Source organism: Caretta caretta, chromosome 13, assembly GCF_965140235.1.
Source record: "Caretta caretta isolate rCarCar2 chromosome 13, rCarCar1.hap1, whole genome shotgun sequence".
NCBI lineage: Eukaryota > Metazoa > Chordata > Testudines > Cheloniidae > Caretta > Caretta caretta.
The window spans coordinates 16,385,949-16,405,362 of record NC_134218.1 but is presented as its reverse complement, the minus strand read 5'-3'; the positions used below and the strand labels follow the sequence as shown (position 1 = coordinate 16,405,362).

The 19,414-nt window shown below is 44.8% G+C and overlaps 1 protein-coding gene across 2 annotated transcripts in view; it reads left to right on the top strand.

Moving 5' to 3' along the window:
- Positions 1-12,882: 12,882 nt before the first annotated feature.
- Positions 12,883-19,414, top strand: part of PTPN1 (protein tyrosine phosphatase non-receptor type 1) — a 62,507-nt gene continuing 55,975 nt past the window's right edge. Inside the window, exon 1 of one of the 2 annotated variants that reach the window (XM_048820652.2) lies at positions 12,883-13,083. In XM_048820652.2, coding sequence (XP_048676609.2) covers positions 12,919-13,083 — 165 coding nt within the window. In that variant the 5' untranslated portion in view covers positions 12,883-12,918. The remainder of the gene's footprint in view (positions 13,084-19,414) is intronic. The other variant, XM_075118770.1, reaches the window with a different exon arrangement.

Sequence of the window (19,414 nt, the reverse complement as noted above, 5' to 3'; positions counted from 1 at the left end):
GTATACCTTCAGATCAGCGGCACTGCTATGGGTACCCGCATGGCCCTACAGTATGCCAACATTTTTATGGCTGATTTAGAACAACGCTTCCTCAGCTCTCGTCCCCTAAAGCCCCTACTCTACTTGCGCTATATTGATGACATCTTCATCATCTGGACCCATGGAAAAGAAGCCCTTGAGGAATTCCACCATGATTTCAACAATTTCCATCCCACCATCAACCTCAGCCTGGTCCAGTCCACACAAGAGATCCACTTCCTGGACACTACAGTGCTAATAAACAATGGTCACATAAACACCACCCTATACCAGAAACCTACTGACAGCTATTCCTACCTACATGCCTCCAGCTTTCACCCTGACCACACCACACAATCCATCGTCTACAGCCAAGCTCTGCGATACAACCGCATTTGCTCCAACCCCTCAGACAGAGACAAACACCTACAAGATCTCTATCAAGCTTTCTTACAACTACAATACCCACCTGAGGAAGTGAAGAAACAGATTGATAGAGCCAGAAGAGTTCCCAGAAGTCACCTACTACAGGACAGGCCTAACAAAGAAAATAACAGAACGCCACTAGCCGTCACCTTCAGCCTCCAACTAAAACCCCTCCAACGCATTATTAAGGATCTACAACCTATCCTGAAGGATGACCCAACACTCTCACAAATCTTGAGAGACAGGCCAGTCCTTGCCTACAGACAGCCCCGCAACCTGAAGCAAATACTCACCAACAACCACATACCACACAACAGAACCACGAGCCCAGGAACCTATCCTTGCAACAAAGCCCATTGCCAACTGTGCCCACATATCTATTCAGGGGACACCATCACAGGGCCTAATAACATCAGCCACACTATCAGAGGCTCGTTCACCTGCACATCCACCAATGTGATATATGCCATCATGTGCCAGCAATGCCCCTCTGCCATGTACATTGGTCAAACTGGACAGTCTCTACGTAAAAGAATAAATGGACACAAATCAGATGTCAAGAATTATAACATTCATAAACCAGTCGGAGAACACTTCAATCTCTCTGGTCACGCAATCACCGACATGAAGGTCGCTATCTTACAACAAAAAACTTCAAATCCAGACTCCAGCGAGAAACTGCTGAATTGGAATTCATTTGCAAACTGGATACTATTAATTTAGGCTTAAATAGAGACTGGGAGTGGCTAAGTCATTATGCAAGGTAGCCTATTTCCCCTTGCTTTTTCCTACCCCCCCCCCCCCAAGACGTTCTGGTTAAACTTGGATTTAAACTTGGAGAGTGGTCAGTTTGGATGAGCTATTGCCAGCAGGAGAGTGAGTTTATGTGTGTGTGTGTGTGTGTTCCCTCCGGGGGGGGGGGGGGTTGAGAAAGCCTGGATCTGTGCTGGAAATGACCCACCTTGATTACTATGCACATTGTAGGGAGAGTGGTCACTTTGGATGAGCTATTACCAGCAGGAGAGTGAGTTTGTGTGTGTATGGGGGTGGGGGGGGTGAGAAAACCTGGATTTATGCTGGAAATGGCCCACCTTGATTATCATGCACATTGTAGGGAGAGTGGTCACTTTGGATAAGCTATTACCAGCAGGAGAGTGAGTTTGTGTGTGTATGGGGGTGGGGGGGTGAGAAAACCTGGATTTATGCTGGAAATGGCCCACCTTGATTATCATGCACATTGTAGGGAGAGTGGTCACTTTGGATAAGCTATTACCAGCAGGAGATTGAGTTTGTGTGTGTGGTTTTTGGAGGGGGGTGAGAGAACCTGGATTTGTGCAGGAAATGGCCCACCTTGATTATCATACACATTGTGAAGAGAGTGGTCACTTTGGATGGGCTATTACCAGCAGGAGAGTGAGTTTGTGTGTGTGTGTGGGGGGGGGGGGGGCGGAGGGTGAGAAAACCTGGATTTGTGCTGGAAATGGCCCAACTTAATGATCACTTTAGATAAGCTATTACCAGCAGGACAGTGGGGTGGAGGGGGTATTGTTTCATGGTCTCTGTGTGTATATAATGTCTTCTGCAGTTTCCACTGTATGCATCCGATGAAGTGAGCTGTAGCTCACGAAAGCTCATGCTCAAATAAATTGGTTAATCTCTAAGGTGCCACAAGTACTCCTTTTCTTTTTGCAAAAACAGACTAACACGGCTGTTAATCTGAAACTTAACTATTTCATTAACTCTGAGCGGGAACATGCTCCATCACAGCCTCCCACTATCAAGTGTCTTGTCTATGTGTAAGTATCTATACAAAGAAATCAAGTCACTCTCAATTAGAGATGGACAAAAGTCAGGGCAGCCCACATGGAGGGGCTCCCCAGACCCTGGATCCTGTAAGCTGGTCATAAGACTTTCAGGCTGTCCAAGCAGGGAGTCTGGAAGCCTTGGCCTGGCTGAGCTGCCCTGAAGCCAGGGCTTCTAGACTCCCCCTGCACAGCAGGGCCCTATGAGCCCTGACTCCAGACAGGGTTCCTGAAGGAGGCCCATATGTAAGGGGACTATTGCCCCCTTACTAACATTCAGTGGGGGTGTTTTAGTTGCTAGATCCCATTACTAAAAAGGGGGAAGGGTCGATGGGGAATCAGGAACCTGAGACTGACAGCCCCCAGGAGCAATGAGGAGAAGCCAATGCTCCAGGTCAGCCTGAATGACAGGGCAGGCAGGCTAATCAGAGAGTCAGGAGGCCAGGGAGGTCCCGTCCTCTGTGTGAGGTGGATTTGCCTGGGTCAGACAGAGGGGGGCTGAGCAAAGGAGAAAGCTGGGGAGCAGAGCTGGGCCAGATCCAGAGGGACCAGAAAAGCAGCCCAGAGGGACCAGACCCTGTCCTGGGAGCAGAGCTGCAGCCCCAAAGCCAGAGGCACAGCCCAGAGAGAGCAGACTTCCCCTGGGAGCAGAGCTGCAGCAACCAGAGCCAGAGGGGCCAGAAAAGCAGCCCAGGAAGCAGGTCATGAGCAGAGTCACAGAAGCGGCCTGCAGACCTGTCCTGGGAGCAGAGCTGCAGCAACCAGAGCCAGAGGGGCCAAAGAAGCAGTCCAGGGAGCTGGAGGCAGAGCAGTGCAGAGACCGAGTGGTGGAGCTGGGGCTGGAGCGGGCTGGAGCTGGGTGCGGTGAGCCGCTGGGAAGACCGAGAAGGACCCTGGGCAGCGGGCCCAGCACAGGGAGACGCCTCAGCCAAGAGGCTCTGCAGGCCAGGCTTGGATCGTAACCCCGACAGGGCGGGGGCGACACTGGGAAGAAGGGTCCTACCACTTAAAGCCTGAGAGCATGTGGCTACCACCAGAGCAAGTGTCCAACCCACAGCATCCCTGCAGCACAGCCAGGGCCTGAGAAGAAGGCCTGGGACTTACAAGGAACAGACTGTGAACTGCCCTGACATTCCAGAGACACTGTGATGTTTCCTGCCACAGAGCGGGTTGAAGTGTTTCCTTTAACCTTTCCCATTTTTCCTTATTCTTTTTAAAATTAATTGTTGATTAAATAATTTGCATTTGCTTTAACTTGTATGTAATGGTCAGTGGGTCAGAGAAGTGCCCAGTGCAGAGAGAGTACCCCGGAGTCGGGACACCCTAGCCCCTGTCCTAGGTGACCACAGCAGGGTTGGGGGTCGAGCCCCCCCGGAATCCTGGGCCCAGCCTTGTCGGGGTTACGAGGACTCTGCCACACAGGAGAGTGGAAGGGGAGTCCTCAAGGGCAGGGAGGCCACTGGGTAAAGGAAATGGGAGCGAGGACTCAGATCCTTTCGCTAGCCCACTTCACTGGGGTAGTACAGAAGCTAGGAAAGTTCCCCACAATAGCGGGACTATTCCCCTGCTTACACATAGAGAGAAATTTAGGGCCTTGGTATATCATGTTTGTCGTCCTCCCCCCCCCCCCATTTAATTTTATTTACACACACATTGCAAACATTTTGGGGGTGCCCTGAGCTTGGCGCCCTGGTACAATTGTCTACCCTTTCCCTGTCTCTCATCAGCCCTGCCCGGGACTGGCTTGGTCCCTGCCATGGAGCTAGGAGCCTTGCCTGAGAGCCCCAGCTGGGAATATCAGGACTGCCAGACTTCCAGTCCCAGGAGGAAGGCTGGTAACCCTGAGGTCACTGAGCCAGCACCAAGGAAGTCCTGATGGCAGGGCTTCCCCAGAGCTATGGACCCTGAAACCCAGACTGCCAGCCACCCACAAGGAAACCAGGCAAGCAAAAGTTTTGTCAAACTTTAATGCCTGTTTGAGGGGGCAAAATCTTTTGTCAACCCCAATACAGGCCAGGCCTACTCTCAACATTCTCTCTGATAAGCTGAATAACTTGAGCTCCTTAACCCTCACATTGTAAGGTTTGTTTTGCAGCCTATGGATAATTTTTGTAGCCCTCCTTTGAATGCTCTTCAGTATTTCCACATCCTTCTTGAGCAGTAGACAGCAGAACTGGACACAGTATTCTAGTCATGGTCTTACCGCTGCTGTGTACAGAGGCAAGATCATTTCCCTACTCCTTGATATTCCCCTTTTCATACAGCTAAGGATCGCATTAGCCCTTTTTTTGCCACAGCACTGCACTGAGAGCTCACATTAAAGCAACTATGTACCATGACCCTTAATCTTTCTCTGGCTCCCAAGGCAGCGTTTCCGCTCCTGCATTCTTTGTTCCCACATGTCTACCTTGCACTTGGCTGTATTAAAACTCATTTTGCTGGATTGTAACCATTTAACCAGGTGATTTTAGATCACTTTCTAACAGTGACCTGTCCTCATCATTTACTACACTACCAATCTTCATCTCATCTGCAAACTTTACCAGCAAAAATTTTATATCACTATCTAGATAGCTGATAAAAATATTGAATAGCATCGGATCCTGGGGGGACCTGTTAGAAACAGCTGCAATCACTGATGTCTCCTCATTAACAACTACATTTTGAGATCTGTCAGAGAGCCATTTTTAATCCATCTAATGTGTTCCCTGTTAGTTCCATATAGTGCAAGTTTGTAAATCAAAATGTAATTTTTAATCAAAATTCCTACTGAAAGAATCTACATCAGATGTGCTTTTCACTGTTCATGCCAGTTTCTTCCCTTTGCTGCTACACTCAGCTTTCACAGTGTAATAAGGCCAGTCAGCTTCACCTTTGTTTATAACTACTTTGAATATCAGGGATGATATAGAAACTCAGGTGGCTTTCTAGGTGCATGTGTTGCTTGCCTTGCCACAGAAATTAGACTAATTAAAACAGCCACTGATATACACAACTGCAAATTGTATCTCAGTTTTGTAAAAGGCATGGTTGACCCAGTTGCTTGTCAGAGGTCCCACATCCAGCTCATGATTTCTATGTAGTCACTGATACTGGTCTGATTACCTATAGTACTCATATTGTAGTTCCAGTCACTGAAGGACAATGTATCAGAAAGAATAAACCAGCACCTCACAAACTGTTATAAGCAAGCTCAACTGCCAGCATGGTGGCATGGCCTCAAGCAAGACCTAAAACACAAATTCAGCTCTTTTTTCCAGGTCAGCTTTATTAATAAACAAATATCAGCATATGCAAATATCTTAAAATAACAACAACACTGAGTAACAAAAGCCCATCCTCCTTTCCACAAGCTGGGAAGAGAGAGACCACATCTTAGATAGCCTTTCCTAGCCATTCCTCAAACCACATACTAGAGTTCCATGAAGGACCTTTCCTTACCTCAGAATTTTTCCTCATCCCTCATTTTCCTGAGACTAAGCTGGCAGCCTTCCAGCAAGGCCCCCCCAAAGGTGGGGTGCAAAAGGGTCACTTTGCACCAGGCCTCTCCTTTGAGAAGAGCCCAGACTGGCTTGTGGAGTTGCTACACCACTCAGGTTTGGCCTGGCTGCTCCTCTGTCATAGTGGAGGGATGGCTGTGCCAAATTTGAGTGAGTGGTGCTGTGATCCTGCATGTCAGGTAGCAACACCCAGAGCGGGAAGCTGGCATAACCCTGCAGGACAGGAGCTGCTGCTATGGGATGAATGCAGGTCAGAGTCACTCTGGAGCTCCCTATCTCCCAGATATCCCCTCAGTAGCAATTGTTTTGGAATGGTAGAGGAACTCCATTTCAGGTTTTGCCCTTGGCCCACAAAAGTCTCTGAGTAGCCCTGGCTTCCAGCATATGATGCTTGCTTACCAGACTCATTGCCATCATGTGCTCTCTCTGGAAACTGCAACACCAGCAAGGGCTGTAACAGACATACTGGGCTCTGTGCATGTGCCCCCACAAGATACAGATTTTTTCCCCCTCACATTTTGCCATTCTCGAAGACATAATAACTAATCTTGGGGTATAGTTTGTTAGCACTGAATGCCAAACTTGTGGGCTACAAAGTGATTTCAAGCATATTTCCCATTCCCCCTCACTCAGAACAGAAAGGGATGGTGGAGAGAGCAGTAGAGATGGCTACAATAAAAAAGAGCTGCCCTGAAGAGCAATTGTCAGCCCCATCAGACACCAGGTTCATAAAGCAGAACACTGTCAATGTCTGAGATAAGTCTCATAGGCCTTGCAGAAAGAAGAAAGCACCCATGAGCCTCATCTCCTTTAACAGTCTGACTTAACTCAAGTTTAAACCAGCTGATTCAGTCAGGATAAAAATGGATGAGGAAACCTATTAGACATCATCAGCTACTGCCACTGGATGTAGTTGCATCCCAAAATCATACCTACTTGAGACCTACCGTGGTACTCCATACAGAAGGAACAGGAGGCATCTGTGAAGAGAGTCATATTATTGTTGAGAAGAATCTTAATGTTATTGAAGAGGACTCTACACATTTGGGATTTGAAAATGCAAGTGAACGAATGCAACAAAACACAAAATATGTCTAGATCTGGGTAAGTAGTGAAGTCAATGACTCATCTGCATCTATAATTTGTTGGTAAATATAAATTCTTGTTTTATACTGAAAAAGGAGAAGAGGTGATATGAGGATACCTGCTATGTTTTCTAACCTGTAGCTAGCTGGACACCAGGTCGTTAAGAGGGCTGGCAATTGTCTAAGTAGGAGCAGGGCTGGAGAAAGTACAAGCTGTAAATTAAGTATGGATAGGACGGTATCCCTTATTCTAATAAATGTTCTTGTTCAGTGTTAGAAAAAAAGTGATTCTGTCCTTAATTCTTTACCAGTTTCCCTTTTTAAAAAGAAGCAAAACAGCCAATTAATTAACATCTAATTGTTTTCTAGTCCTAGGAACTTGTGCCCATGGTATTATGTAAACTTAAGGCACAGATGTCTGGTTGTATTAGATTTTGTTCTTGCTCCTACAAGTGCTGAGAGATTCTGGACTCTCTCAACTCCTAGGGCCTGGCTCTTAATCACTGCAGTGTGTGTGCCTCATTTGACACTGTAGCATTGCTTTGGGGGAGGGGGGGAATCAAGACTGAACTGTGTTGGGTCTTCACAGTGAACGCTCTGACTGCCTAACTTACTGTCATCAGTTAGTAAGTAAATAAGGACAAAGAATGTCTGAGGCTCAAGACCCAAAGAGTATCTCAGAAGCTGCCAATAGAGTATCATCTTTGTTTAACACAAGACTGTCTTCCTGTTAAATAAACCAGAGATGTTAATGTGGAATAATAGGAACCCTGTGTCCAGCTTGACACCGTGAAGTGTGTTGAATGTGGACGACAACCTTTCCAGTTGTAAATGGACATCCAGCCTGCTGGAACTGTTACTTATTATTAAACGTAATTGTAGAGTTAGATTCACAATGCCACAGTGCAGGAACAGCATGTATCTTATTTACAGAATTTTTTATGGGGATTTATTACGCTGGCTATTTTAAACTTGGTCATCTTGAAATTTGAAATATTGTGACTAGGGTGACCAGACAGCAAATGTGAAAAATCAGCATGGGGGTAGGGGGGTAATAAGAGCCTATATAATAAAAAGACCCAAAAATCGGGACTGTCCCTATGAAATCGGGACATCTGGTTACCCTAATTGTGACCACAGATGCAAATTTGTACCTAATGGCTGAAATGGAGTAAGCCATTTTTTGGGTCTCAAACTGGTGAAAAAATAGCACGTTCTTTATGTTTTGGTTGGTTGTTTTGCTCTTTTCCAAATGCTTTTTTAAATGGATATAACTCAGAAACAGACTCATTTAAAAAAATGAAATTTTGCAAGTGCTTAGAGTTCAGTCTACGACGAGGGAGATGTAAAAGTTGACCAGGGACCCCTAAGTACTCTTGTGCAGGCCAAAGATTAGGCAGAGTGCTGTGTACTCTGTCCTCACCACTTCCTGACACATAGCTAGGGTGTCTGGTTTTGGCAATTTATTTATTGCGTTTTTCAGGGTTTATTTTTAGCAATTTTTGAGATTTATGTAGATGTCTAAAAATCAGGGTTTTTCGGGACTTTCTTTTTGTATATACTGTAATGAGTAATCTCTTTGTAATGTTTCCCGGTGTGCTTTAAGAGTGCAGTTTCAAACAGCACTATGTTAAAATGCACTAGGGAACCTTTAGTGCACACCAGCAGGGTTTTCATGGACCAATTAATGTACAACCCATTAGTGCTTTTCAGAAAGCTCATCCCTATAGTCTGCATTACTGCGCTATGTAGTCTAGGGGTTCTCAAACTAGAATCCCTAGTCTTTAGAACTAGGGGTTCTCAAACTGGGGTCATGAGGATATTACCTGGGGGGTCGCGAGCTGTCAGCCTCCACCCCCAAAACCTGCTTTGCCTCCAGCATTTATAATGGTGTCAAATATATAAAAAAGTGTTTTTAATTTATTAGGGGGGTCACACTCAGAGGCTGGCTATGTGAAAGGGATCACCAGTACAAAAGTTTGAGACCCACTGGTCGACAACCATTAAATACAAGTAACCATTTCTAGTGTTTTTCAAGGATTTATTGGATAAACACTGGTTTCATTGGTTTTTTGGGGTTGGTTTTTTTGTTTTTGTTTTTGTTTTGTATCAGGATGTTTTATCAGTGTTTATAAATTAAACCTAAAATCAGAGGCCCTACACATACACCAGGAGAAATCCAAGAATTCTCCTACTCAGGGAATACCTTTGATGCCAGCATAAGATGCTTTAAGTGCCCTTTTCACTCTTCCAGCAACACAAAGGGGACTTAACGAGTTCTCCTTTAATGTAGACTGATGCCTTTGCCTATATTTTAACATATTGAGACCAGATTTTTAGAAATTTCAAGAACCATTCTGGTGGTAGAAGGTAGAAGTCACCAGCTTCTTGACATTTAAATGGTCATTTGTGCCCACAGTTAAAAGGATTTGTGCTAACAGTTGTTGCAACTGCTTGCAGAAATTATGTACATAAAATTCTTAAAATCTGGGCTCAGATTTAAAACACTAGAAGCACTATTGCATTTGTATATAAAGTATTTTAAGTTTTTTAATGCATTTGCCATTGTGTCTATGTGCCACGTAAAAAGTGTCTAATTTATCCAATTTGCAAGTGTAATTGCATGTGGAAAGTACACAGGCGATTATGAATGTATTTGCACACCTAACTTTTTGCAAACCTAATGCCTGGACCTTAACTGAAAATGCATCTGGGCCCACGTTTTTAGAATTGTGCACATGTTTTAATGCCGAAACAGCACTGCAGTACATGCAATTACAGTGACTGAAAGTACAATTTAGATGTGCATTTTCTGAAAATTTAGGACAAGATGTTCACCACTGCAGTGATTAGTTATCCCACAACCAAAGACAGTATCATTTATATACATGTAAATGTTTGAGAATCTTTATAATCCAATTTATACCAATAATTTAATGCTGAATCCCCAGAACAAAAAATTCCCAGTGATTTAATCAAATCATTAATTGAACTATAAATTTAATTGAACATGCATTTTGGTCACCTCATTTATTTCATAAGTACCTAACAGTATATGTTTAAAACTCCCATTTTTACATATTTATCAAGTAATCAGAGCTATTACAGATGTGTATATTTGTATAGACTCTTAAATGTGTCCAGACTTATTTATGCTCAGATAAATTTGTTAGTCTCTAAGGTGCCACAAGAACTCCTTTTCTTTTTCCAGACTTAGTGATTTTTTAAAACTCTTTCTTTCTCTTACTTGAGCTCATTTTACACCATGAAGGGTGAATGCTATCTTTAGTCTGTGGCAGATCCCCAAATTCTCCAGGGTAGCATATGGCTCTTAGTGACCTGGGGCAACTATTCTATGACAACAGTACCTCCGATAATTTTTTTTTCTTGATGGATCCTTGACTGATTTTATCTATCAAGTCAGAGCAGGTGACATGAATGCACAAGTCTGTATGCTAACTTCCCTTATGAAAAGCTTCTGTACTGCAGTAATTCAATTGCCTGCAGTTATAGCATCATGGGCTTTGATCCTGTCTTAAGTAGGCCTGTATTTGGAAGGGAAATGTCAAAGGGCTATCTGTGTGTTGCAGCAACTCTTACTGGTGACTAAATGGAATCAAAGCCCAGAATCATGTTAGGGGTGTGGTGTTAAAAGCTGCTGCCTTTGGTAATTAAATTATACAAGGTGGTCAGGTAAAGTGGCAACTACCACCACTATGCTTCTGTCCCTAGAAGCCTTTACAGCTATTCTGAGGGAAAATGGGCCCTTTCCCCACAGAAATGGTCTGTAAGGGACTGCTGCAGGCGGAGACATAATCTGATCAAAATTATTTGACTGTTGGGTAATGTAATCAAAATCACTACAGGGTCAGTTGTATTTCAGTGGAACCTCCCCAATGGATATCATTTGTGAAACAATCCTTCAAGATTAAAGAACAGGAGTACTTGTGGCACCTTAGAGACTAACAAGTTTATTAAAGCATTAGCTTTCGTGGGCTACAGCCCACTTCATCGGATGCACAGAATGGAACATATAGTAAGAAGATATATATATACATACAGAGAAGGTGGAAGTTGCCATACAAACTGTAAGAGGCTAATTAGTTAAGATGAGCTATTATTAGCAGGAGAAAAAAAACTTTTGTAGTGATAATCAAGATGGTCCATTTAGACAGTTGACAAGAAGGTGTGAGGATACTTAACTTAGGGAAATAGATTCAATACGTGTAATGACCCAGCCACTCCCAGTCTCTGTTCAAACCCAAGTTAATGGTATCTAGTTTGCATATTAATTCAAGCTCAGCAGTTTCTCATTGGAGTCTGTTTTTGAAGCTTTTCTGGTGCAAAATTGCCACCCTTAAATCTTTTACTGAGTGGCCAGAGAGGTTGAAGTGTTCTCCTACTGGTTTTTGAATGTTATGATTCCTTATGTCAGATTTGTGTCCATTTATTCTTTTGCGTAGAGACTGTCCTGTTTGGCCAATGTACATGGCAGAGTGGCAATGCTGGCACATGATGGCATATATCACATTGGTAGATGTGCAGGTGAATGAGCCCCTGATGGCATGGCTAATGTGATTAGGTCCTATGATAGTGTCACTTGAATAAATATGTGGACAGAGTTGGCATCGGGCTTTGTTGCAAGGATAGGTTCCTGGGTTAGTGTTTTTGTTGTGTGGTTGCTGGAGAGTATTTGCTTCAGGTTGGGGGCTGTCTGTAAGAAAGGACTGGTCTGTCTCCCAAGATCTGTGAGAGTGAGGGATCATTTTTCAGGATAGCTTGTAAATCTTTGGTGATGCGCTGGAGCGGTTTTAGTTGGAGGCTGAAGGTGATAGCTAGTGGCATTCTGTTATTTTCTTTGTTGGGCCTGTCCTGTAGTAGGTGACTTCTGGGTACTCTTCTGGCTCTGTCAATCTGTTTTTTCACTTCATCAGATGGGTACTGTAGTTTTAAGAATGCTTCATAGAGATCTTATAGGTATTTGTCTCTGTCTGAGGGATTGGAGCAAATGCAGTTGTATCTTAAAGCTTGGCTGTAGACAATGGATCATGTGGTGTGTCCTGGATGGAAGCTGGAGGCATGTAGGAAAGTATAGCGGTCAATAGGTTTCGGGTATAGGGTGGTGTTTATGTGACAATTGCTTATTAGCAAGATTAAAAGTGCTAGAGAGATGTAAACTATTGTAATTGGCTAAACTGCCAGTGCCTGACTGGACTGACCTTGAGAAGGGTCCTGTAGATTAAGAGCTGCCACCTGGAGATTATCTCACAGGAAAAAGATCTGTGCATCATAAAATGTCTGAGTCTGGATTGTCCCAATGACATTTTTATTGGATTCTATTTGGGGCTGGAGGCAGCAAGCATAGTTCATTGGAGCTGGGAAAATGTTAACCCTTTTGAAAACTAATTATGTACATGAAGTGGTACATATGGTACCTATAATGAATGGTACACATGTTCACCTGGCAAGGGGAGGAGTGGTGAGAGTGGCAGTGTGAACTATGTGTCTGAGCTGGCAGATGGACTCCAGAGATCAGGAACGGAATAGGGAAAACCCAGCCTCTTCCCCACCCCCATCCATCTTTACAGGCCCAGGTATAATTAGACATAACCAAGGCAACAGTGTCACCAAATTTGTCCATCTGTCTCTGGGCCTGAGAAAAAGGCACAGGTACCCACCCGTCTGTCAGTCCTCAGGCCTGGGGTGTGGGCATAGCTCCGGTCAGTCCTCAGGTCTGGGGGGGCACAACTCCCGTCTGTCTGTCTGTCTGTCCTGGGGGGGCACAGGTCCCCTGTCTGTCCTTGGAGGGGGGCATAGCTTTCCTGTCTGTTTGTCAGTCCTCAGGTCGGGGAGGGGGGCACAGCTCCCCGTCTGTCTGCCTGTCCTCGGGAGGGGAGGCACAAATCCCGGGTCTGACTGTCCCGGGCGGGGAGGGAGGGTCAGGTCCCCTGTCTGTCAGTCCTCAGGCCGGGGGGGCACGGCTCCCCTCTCTGTCTCTCCCAAGCCGCGCCTCCCCCAGCGGGGGCGGGCCCGGAAGCGGCGTGGCCGGCCTGGCGGCGTAGTTCCTGTGGCCGGGGAGGGGGTGACATGCAGAGCAGGCAGCGGCGGCCCCGCGAGCAGCTGGAGCCGGAGGAGCAGGAGCAGGAGCAGGGAGCGGAGGCGGCGGGCCAGGCGCGGGGGGCCCCCACCATGGAGATCGAGAAGGAGTTCCACCGGCTCGACCAGGCCGCCAGCTGGGCCCTCATCTACCAGGTGAGGGGCCGGGCCGAGCCGGCTTCCCCAGCGCCGGCGGGGAGCTCTGCCGCCTCGCTTCCCCGGGCCCGGCGGCGGGGAGCTCTGCCCCCATCCCTTCCCTGACCGCCCCGGGGCCCCGGCTGGGGGGAGCTGTGGCCCCCTGACCGCCCCTCCGGCCCGGGGCCCCGGCTGGGGGGAGCTGTGGCCCCCTGACCGCCCCTCCGGCCCGGGGCCCCGGCTGGGGGGAGCTGTGGCCCCCTGACCGCCCCTCCGGCCAGGCGGGGGGAACTCTGTTCCCTTCATAGCCTCTGGCTCAGGGCCCTGGTGGGGGAACTCTGCCCTCAGGCTCCGTCATTTATTTCCCCCACTACAGTCCGGCTCAGGCCTCTGTGGGGACCTTCGCTCCCTTCTCCCCCCGTGCACGTCCGCGCCCCGCTCCCCCCGTAGCTCCTTTCTCAGGGCCCTGTAGAGGGGGAGCTCTGCGCCCTGTGTAGGGCTCTGGGGAACGAGCTCTGCTCTCCCATCCCCGTCCTCTTCGGAAGTTTCCTTCCCGTGTCATGGGTCTCTAGGGGGAGCGCTGCAATCTTCTTCCCCCGCAAGTAGCCAGCCCGTTGTAGAGGGCCCTGTGGGAGGGCGGTCCGTCCCTTTTCTTCCAGGTTCTTTCCAAAACCAACCTCCATATATGATTCCTGGGGCCATAGTTCTGCCCCTTGCACAGCCTTCTACACCGGGCTGGAAGGAGACTTGCTCCCCCCCCACCCCACCCCAAAAAAACAAAAACCCCACATCGCATTGCAAGGTTCTTGGGGAATAGTGTGCCCCCGCAACAAGTTCTCTTGTACAAAGCCCTGAGGTGAGCTTTTCTGTCCTCTTTCATTGATATATCTCTACAATGTAGCTCCCTGGAGGGGGAACTTAGTGATGCATATATTTTCCCACACAGTGCACAGAATTGAGAACTGATACCCTCCCCCTCCAATCTCAGGGTGGATGGGGGAAGGAGTTTGTGGTATATGTTTTCTCAACCATCCTTGTACCTTCACACACACACTCTCCAAATCTAAGGAGAGGCAATAAAGTCCCTTCTCTGCCTTTTAACCTCTTCTTAAGCCCTGAGGGGGTATGAAGGCATATACTCTCACACCAGCCCACTTTCGCAGTGGAGTGATGGTGGGGTGGCTGTTGCATGTATGTGGCTTTTGAATCACTATAATAATACAAAGACTGTAAAATTGGTTAGGTATAGATTTGTGTATAACTGTGTGGTGTCCCCAGGGTAGAGGTTATTTGTCAATAATGGTATTATATAAAATATATCTTTACATTGTTTTGCTATTATATTTACCCAGAAATATTTCAATTTCATAGTAGCAGACTTTAGAAAAAGATACATTTTGTTATTTCACTGGCAGTGTGGTGGGTTTTGAGTATGCAGTCCTAATTTATATTGCTTGTATTTTTAACAAGTTCCCTGGACAATATATCCCCAAAATAAACAGGATGCAGGAGAGGATAAGGAACACTTATAGCTAGGTTGATAAACTCAAGTTCCTAATATGTTGAGATCAGGTGGCATTATTATAAAGTAACAAAGTTTTTTGCTGTTAATTTATTTTGCTGTCTAGTTTCTCTACAAAGGTAATGTTGTGTGTGACTGGGTTGTTATCTCTTCCCAAACCTCTAAATTATTTTTTCTCCTTTTTTTTTTTTTTTTAAGCTGATGTTTTATAAGATCTTTTAATGGGTGTTTGACAGTGTTTTAGTTCATATGTTGCCAGGTTGCTATGATCTACAGAATGGATCAATATGTGAAATTGGGCTCCTCTGCTCGTTCGCTCTGAACTTCTCCCCATAGAGTTTTACAAAAGTGGCGTAATTGAGTTTGTTTCATATCCACAGTGTGCAGAGTGTAGAAAATCTTTAATGGAACATTTTGACCTGCTATAGGGAAGATGTTTGCTTCACAAAATTAGAGATGAAGAGTGAAAGAATATTTAGTTCTGGGTTCACTTCCAGGAAGATCTACTACTGGTCTGAGTATTTTGCTTTCTGTGGCATTCCAAACTCAATGTCCTTTGAAAGTCGTGAATCTGTGACATTAGGTTTTTTTTCTAATCTGTTTTTGAAACATTTGATGTCACAGACTCAGTGCTCAGGAAATAACTTTGACTAATGTATTACAAAGTTGGTCTAATGTTAAGGTTGTGAATTATGACAGCAGAAATAAAGAAATTCAGTTGTGGCTGCTGCACCACTTTTAACTTGCGTCATCAAACTGAAGTTCTTACAGCATAATCCTATGCTCCCTATTGGGTAACAGCCACAGTATGTGCAAGCAGTTATTTGATTTGGGCTGTAGAAGCAGCCTCGAAAAGGCTGCTTTGGATGTTCAGAGCTTTTTTTAACTTGAGCTCTTTTAGTTACCAGCTTGTGCTGAATTTGAATTGGCAGTGATCAGAAGAGAAAATCTGATTTGGCTTTTGTGAAATGAGTGAGTGGTGGATCATGTTCTAGTTCCCGTGCATGTGTCACTGAAGAACACTAACTGGCGTCTTTTGCTGGCAGTCTCAACAGGGCCATGGAATTTAAGTATCAAGTCAGAGTAGGGGCATGTTGGCTGGGCAGCATGGGGATGCTTGTACAACAAATGTCAGTTGTATTTGTTGTGAAGGGTAAATAGAGAATTGACAGCTGTAAGGCTGTCACCCCTCAGCAACACTCCAGCAGCGTGTGTGGTCCACTGACCTCAGTCATTTGGGGCTTAGGTATGTGTGACAGAGTGCTAGCTGTAGCCTTCTGTAAGCTGTAGCAACCTTAACCTGTTTCCATGGGAATTACTGACACCGGATGATAATGGGCTAATGAGGTAATTACTTTAGTAATAGGGATCATTCTCGTATAATTAATTGGTGGGAACAGGAAGTAAAGAGGAAGCTCAGATGGTGAGCTAGGTGGAAGAGACAAGTGGTGTGAAAGACTCCTCCCGTTGTACACCTGTGCTGCTCCTGCCCCATTTTGCAAACAGTCAGTTAAAGGTACACATGGTGGAAGAGTAACTGTGTGTGTTGGTGATGGAGGGACCACAAAACCAAGCTAGGCAGGGGTCCTCACTGGATAGCTCAAGAAGCAGGTTTTGTTTGTGTTCTCTACTCTGCTGTGGATGAAGGCTGGATGTCTGTGCTGATTCTTTTGGCTCGGCCGTCTGCCTTTGGTACCATTGGCCATGAGTTAGCAGGGATATGACTGCAGACCCCAGTAGGAGCAGAAAGTGATTCTTTAGTAGCTCTCCTCCTTTCTTACTGAAATATCCTGGAGTGTAGTCATGAGCAGTGGCTCTTCTGCTGAGACAGCAGTCTCGTGGGGTTTCATCAGTTGCAACTTGTCATCCTCTCCTGTTTTAATGTCGCTAAGGGGGAGTTAGAGGGATAAGTAAAAAGCGTTTCAGTATGCCATAACAGTCAGCTTTAAATTTAGATTCCATCTCACCTGGCCAGTGTGGTTCAGTAACTTGCTCTAACATAGTCTAGCGAGGTTCAGTTCACCCTTGTAACATTGAGATGATGCTTGGAGGCTCAGCGATGTAACAGGAAGAAAACTAGGACATTTCAGGTCAATTAATACAGTTTTCTTTGTAACCTAAATTTCTTTTTGGGGCCCAAGTTGCTTCTGGGTGTCCAAATATCAACAGTAGCCATGTTTTTCTAACCTAATTTGGATGGGAGTATGCACATCTTTCTTTCACATGTGGACTTTGCTATAGTCCATACTTTGACTGTCATGAGAATGGATTACTCTATTGGGTTGTCAGTGCAACTTTCCTGTGTATAGCATCCTTCATGCAAAGATTAATGCATTACAGTGAGACATATGTATGTAGCTTTGCCAGTTTGGAGGGATACGGTTATATTTTTTCCTGATATTCTTCCTCCTGTTTAACAGGTCTTTAGCCTTATCAGAAGTTTCCAGTGTCTAGGTGGTATCAAGCTTACTCTTAAATGTCCAGGAGGAGGATGTATATACCATGTCACTTCATGTTGCCCTGAATGAAGCTTAACAGCAATTAACAAACAGATTCATTGGCTCATATTCCTGGACATGCCTGACGAGGTTGCATTTAGTATGGGGTGGGGATAATGAATTCTACAAGGAGCTCAAAGCAGTAGCAGATGTGGCTAGCTTGGATCACTCTCGTAGGTGGTGGGAATAGCCATATGACTTCTGTCTAAGCATATGTGCTGATGAAGCTAAGTGGGAATCTATCATCTTCTGCAGGATCAGGAGATCTTTGGTCATTGGTGCCATGTGACTACTAAAACTCGGGTACCTTTTTAGTGGGATAGGAGAGAGAGCTAAGCTCAGCTGAGAGAATATAATCATTGTGAAGAAACAAAAATAAGTCTTGCAAGGAAAAGTATAAAGAAAAAACCACAAAAGGAAACAGTCTTTCTGAAATGAAGTACTTCAATATTTTGTGTATGTTACAAAACATGATGAGATAATTGGCCCAGCGTTGAGTACTTAGTGGAGCTACTTTGGTTCACCATAAATGGTTGCTCAAAAATGGGAAAACATTTGTAAAACACTCAATTTTTCTTGACCAAAAAATCCTCTCAACACTTTAACCAGCTCTGTTTGCCACAAAAACTGTAGAGCATAAGACATTTTTTCTTGGGCATCCTTCCAAGGAAAAGGGCCCAATCGCTTTCTAGCCTATGCCAGTGTCATAAAAAAACCTCTTGCTTAGAAAATACTTGAATAAAGTGAGGAGCCGTTCTAGACCAGTTACAATGATGTAAGTATTCCTTTCAGTGCGCAGGCAAATTAGGGTCCTATACATTGAAAAACAGCAAGTTCAAGAAAGAGCTAGGGACAAGGGTAGACAGTACATTTAAATATGAGCTTTGCAATGTGAGACTGTGGCAAAGAGATGCAATCTAGAAAATAAGTGGTGTATGGGTGGGTGAATGACATGTTCAGTACATAAATATCTGCAAAGGGTCAATAGGAATGAAGAGAATTCACCCTCTGCAAACAAGGAGCAAAAGCCTGAAGCTAAGCAAAGTTTAGGTTTGCTGTTGAGGGAGGGAAGATGGTGTGTAAAGGGGACACTCAGCCGTAACAGTAAATGGACAGTGAAACATCACAGTTCTCCAAGAAAATAGGCAAGATAAGATTTTAGTGAGATTGCTGCAAGGAGTAGTCCTTCAAAATGCAGGGTGATTTTATGTAGGCCCCAATATATAACTCTATCAGGTATGTCTAAGGAAATGCTCAAATATTGGCAGATTTGCCCACTACAAGATAAATGTTATTCCCACTAAAAAAAACATATAATAAAGAAGCTAAAAAGGCAAAAAGCCTGATGTCTTTCCATTGCAATTCAATTTTAAAAAGGGAACCATCTGCTTAAAATCTAACAGAAAAAAAGTTAAAATTAGTTTCAGTTACTATATCTGCCCCCTGAATCCCTGTGCTACTCTTTGTGGGTTTACAGTCACACATCCATGATTTCTTATTTACATTCTTTTCTTTCTCCCTTTGCTGTAAGAGACTGGTTATAAAGGGGTGACAGTGAAATTGACTACACACAACCTGTTCTCAAATGCAGAAAGAAATATTTTCCTTAATCCTTCAATAATAGGAATGGTAGATCAAAAGATTTTGGACAGATTACTTTAATTGACAGTATACCTTTTAAAATATGCTGCTTAGGCTTTAATACCTTTAACCTACCTAGTTTTAAGACCCATAGGCAACTAAACTGAAGTTTGACTTGGAAAATGAAACCTTTTATTTATCTTAAGACCCAGCTTGCATATGAAACTAACATGAATTATAAATCAAAGTTGTCTTGCCCAGAGGTTGGGTGCAACTTGGGGCTTCTAGTCCTTGGCACTTAAGTTGAGAAACTGTTGCTGCTTTCTAGGTGGCTACTCTAACTGGGAGTGTCAATTCTGACTTTAGTATGAATGTTGATTTGGTGTATAATACTGGATATGATTTGGAATAGTAGTTGCAATCCAGTATCTGAATTTACGAGTGGCTACTGTCCAAGTGTTGCAAAATGCTTTGATATGTTGGACTCGGTATGAATCAAACCAGGCTTGGGTATTTGTAACGGACTGGACGACCAGGGATGATCACTCGATAATTGTCCTGTTCTGTTAATTCTTTCTGAAGCATGTGGCACTGGCTGCTGCCAAAAGATGGGATACTAGGCTAGATGGACTGTTGGTCTGACCTAGTATGGCCGTTCTTATGTACATGTAAAATGTAATTTTCACAGTGGGATAAGAGCATGGCCCAGAGGATAGGGGGCACAAGGTTGAAAGTTGGGAGACCTGAGTTC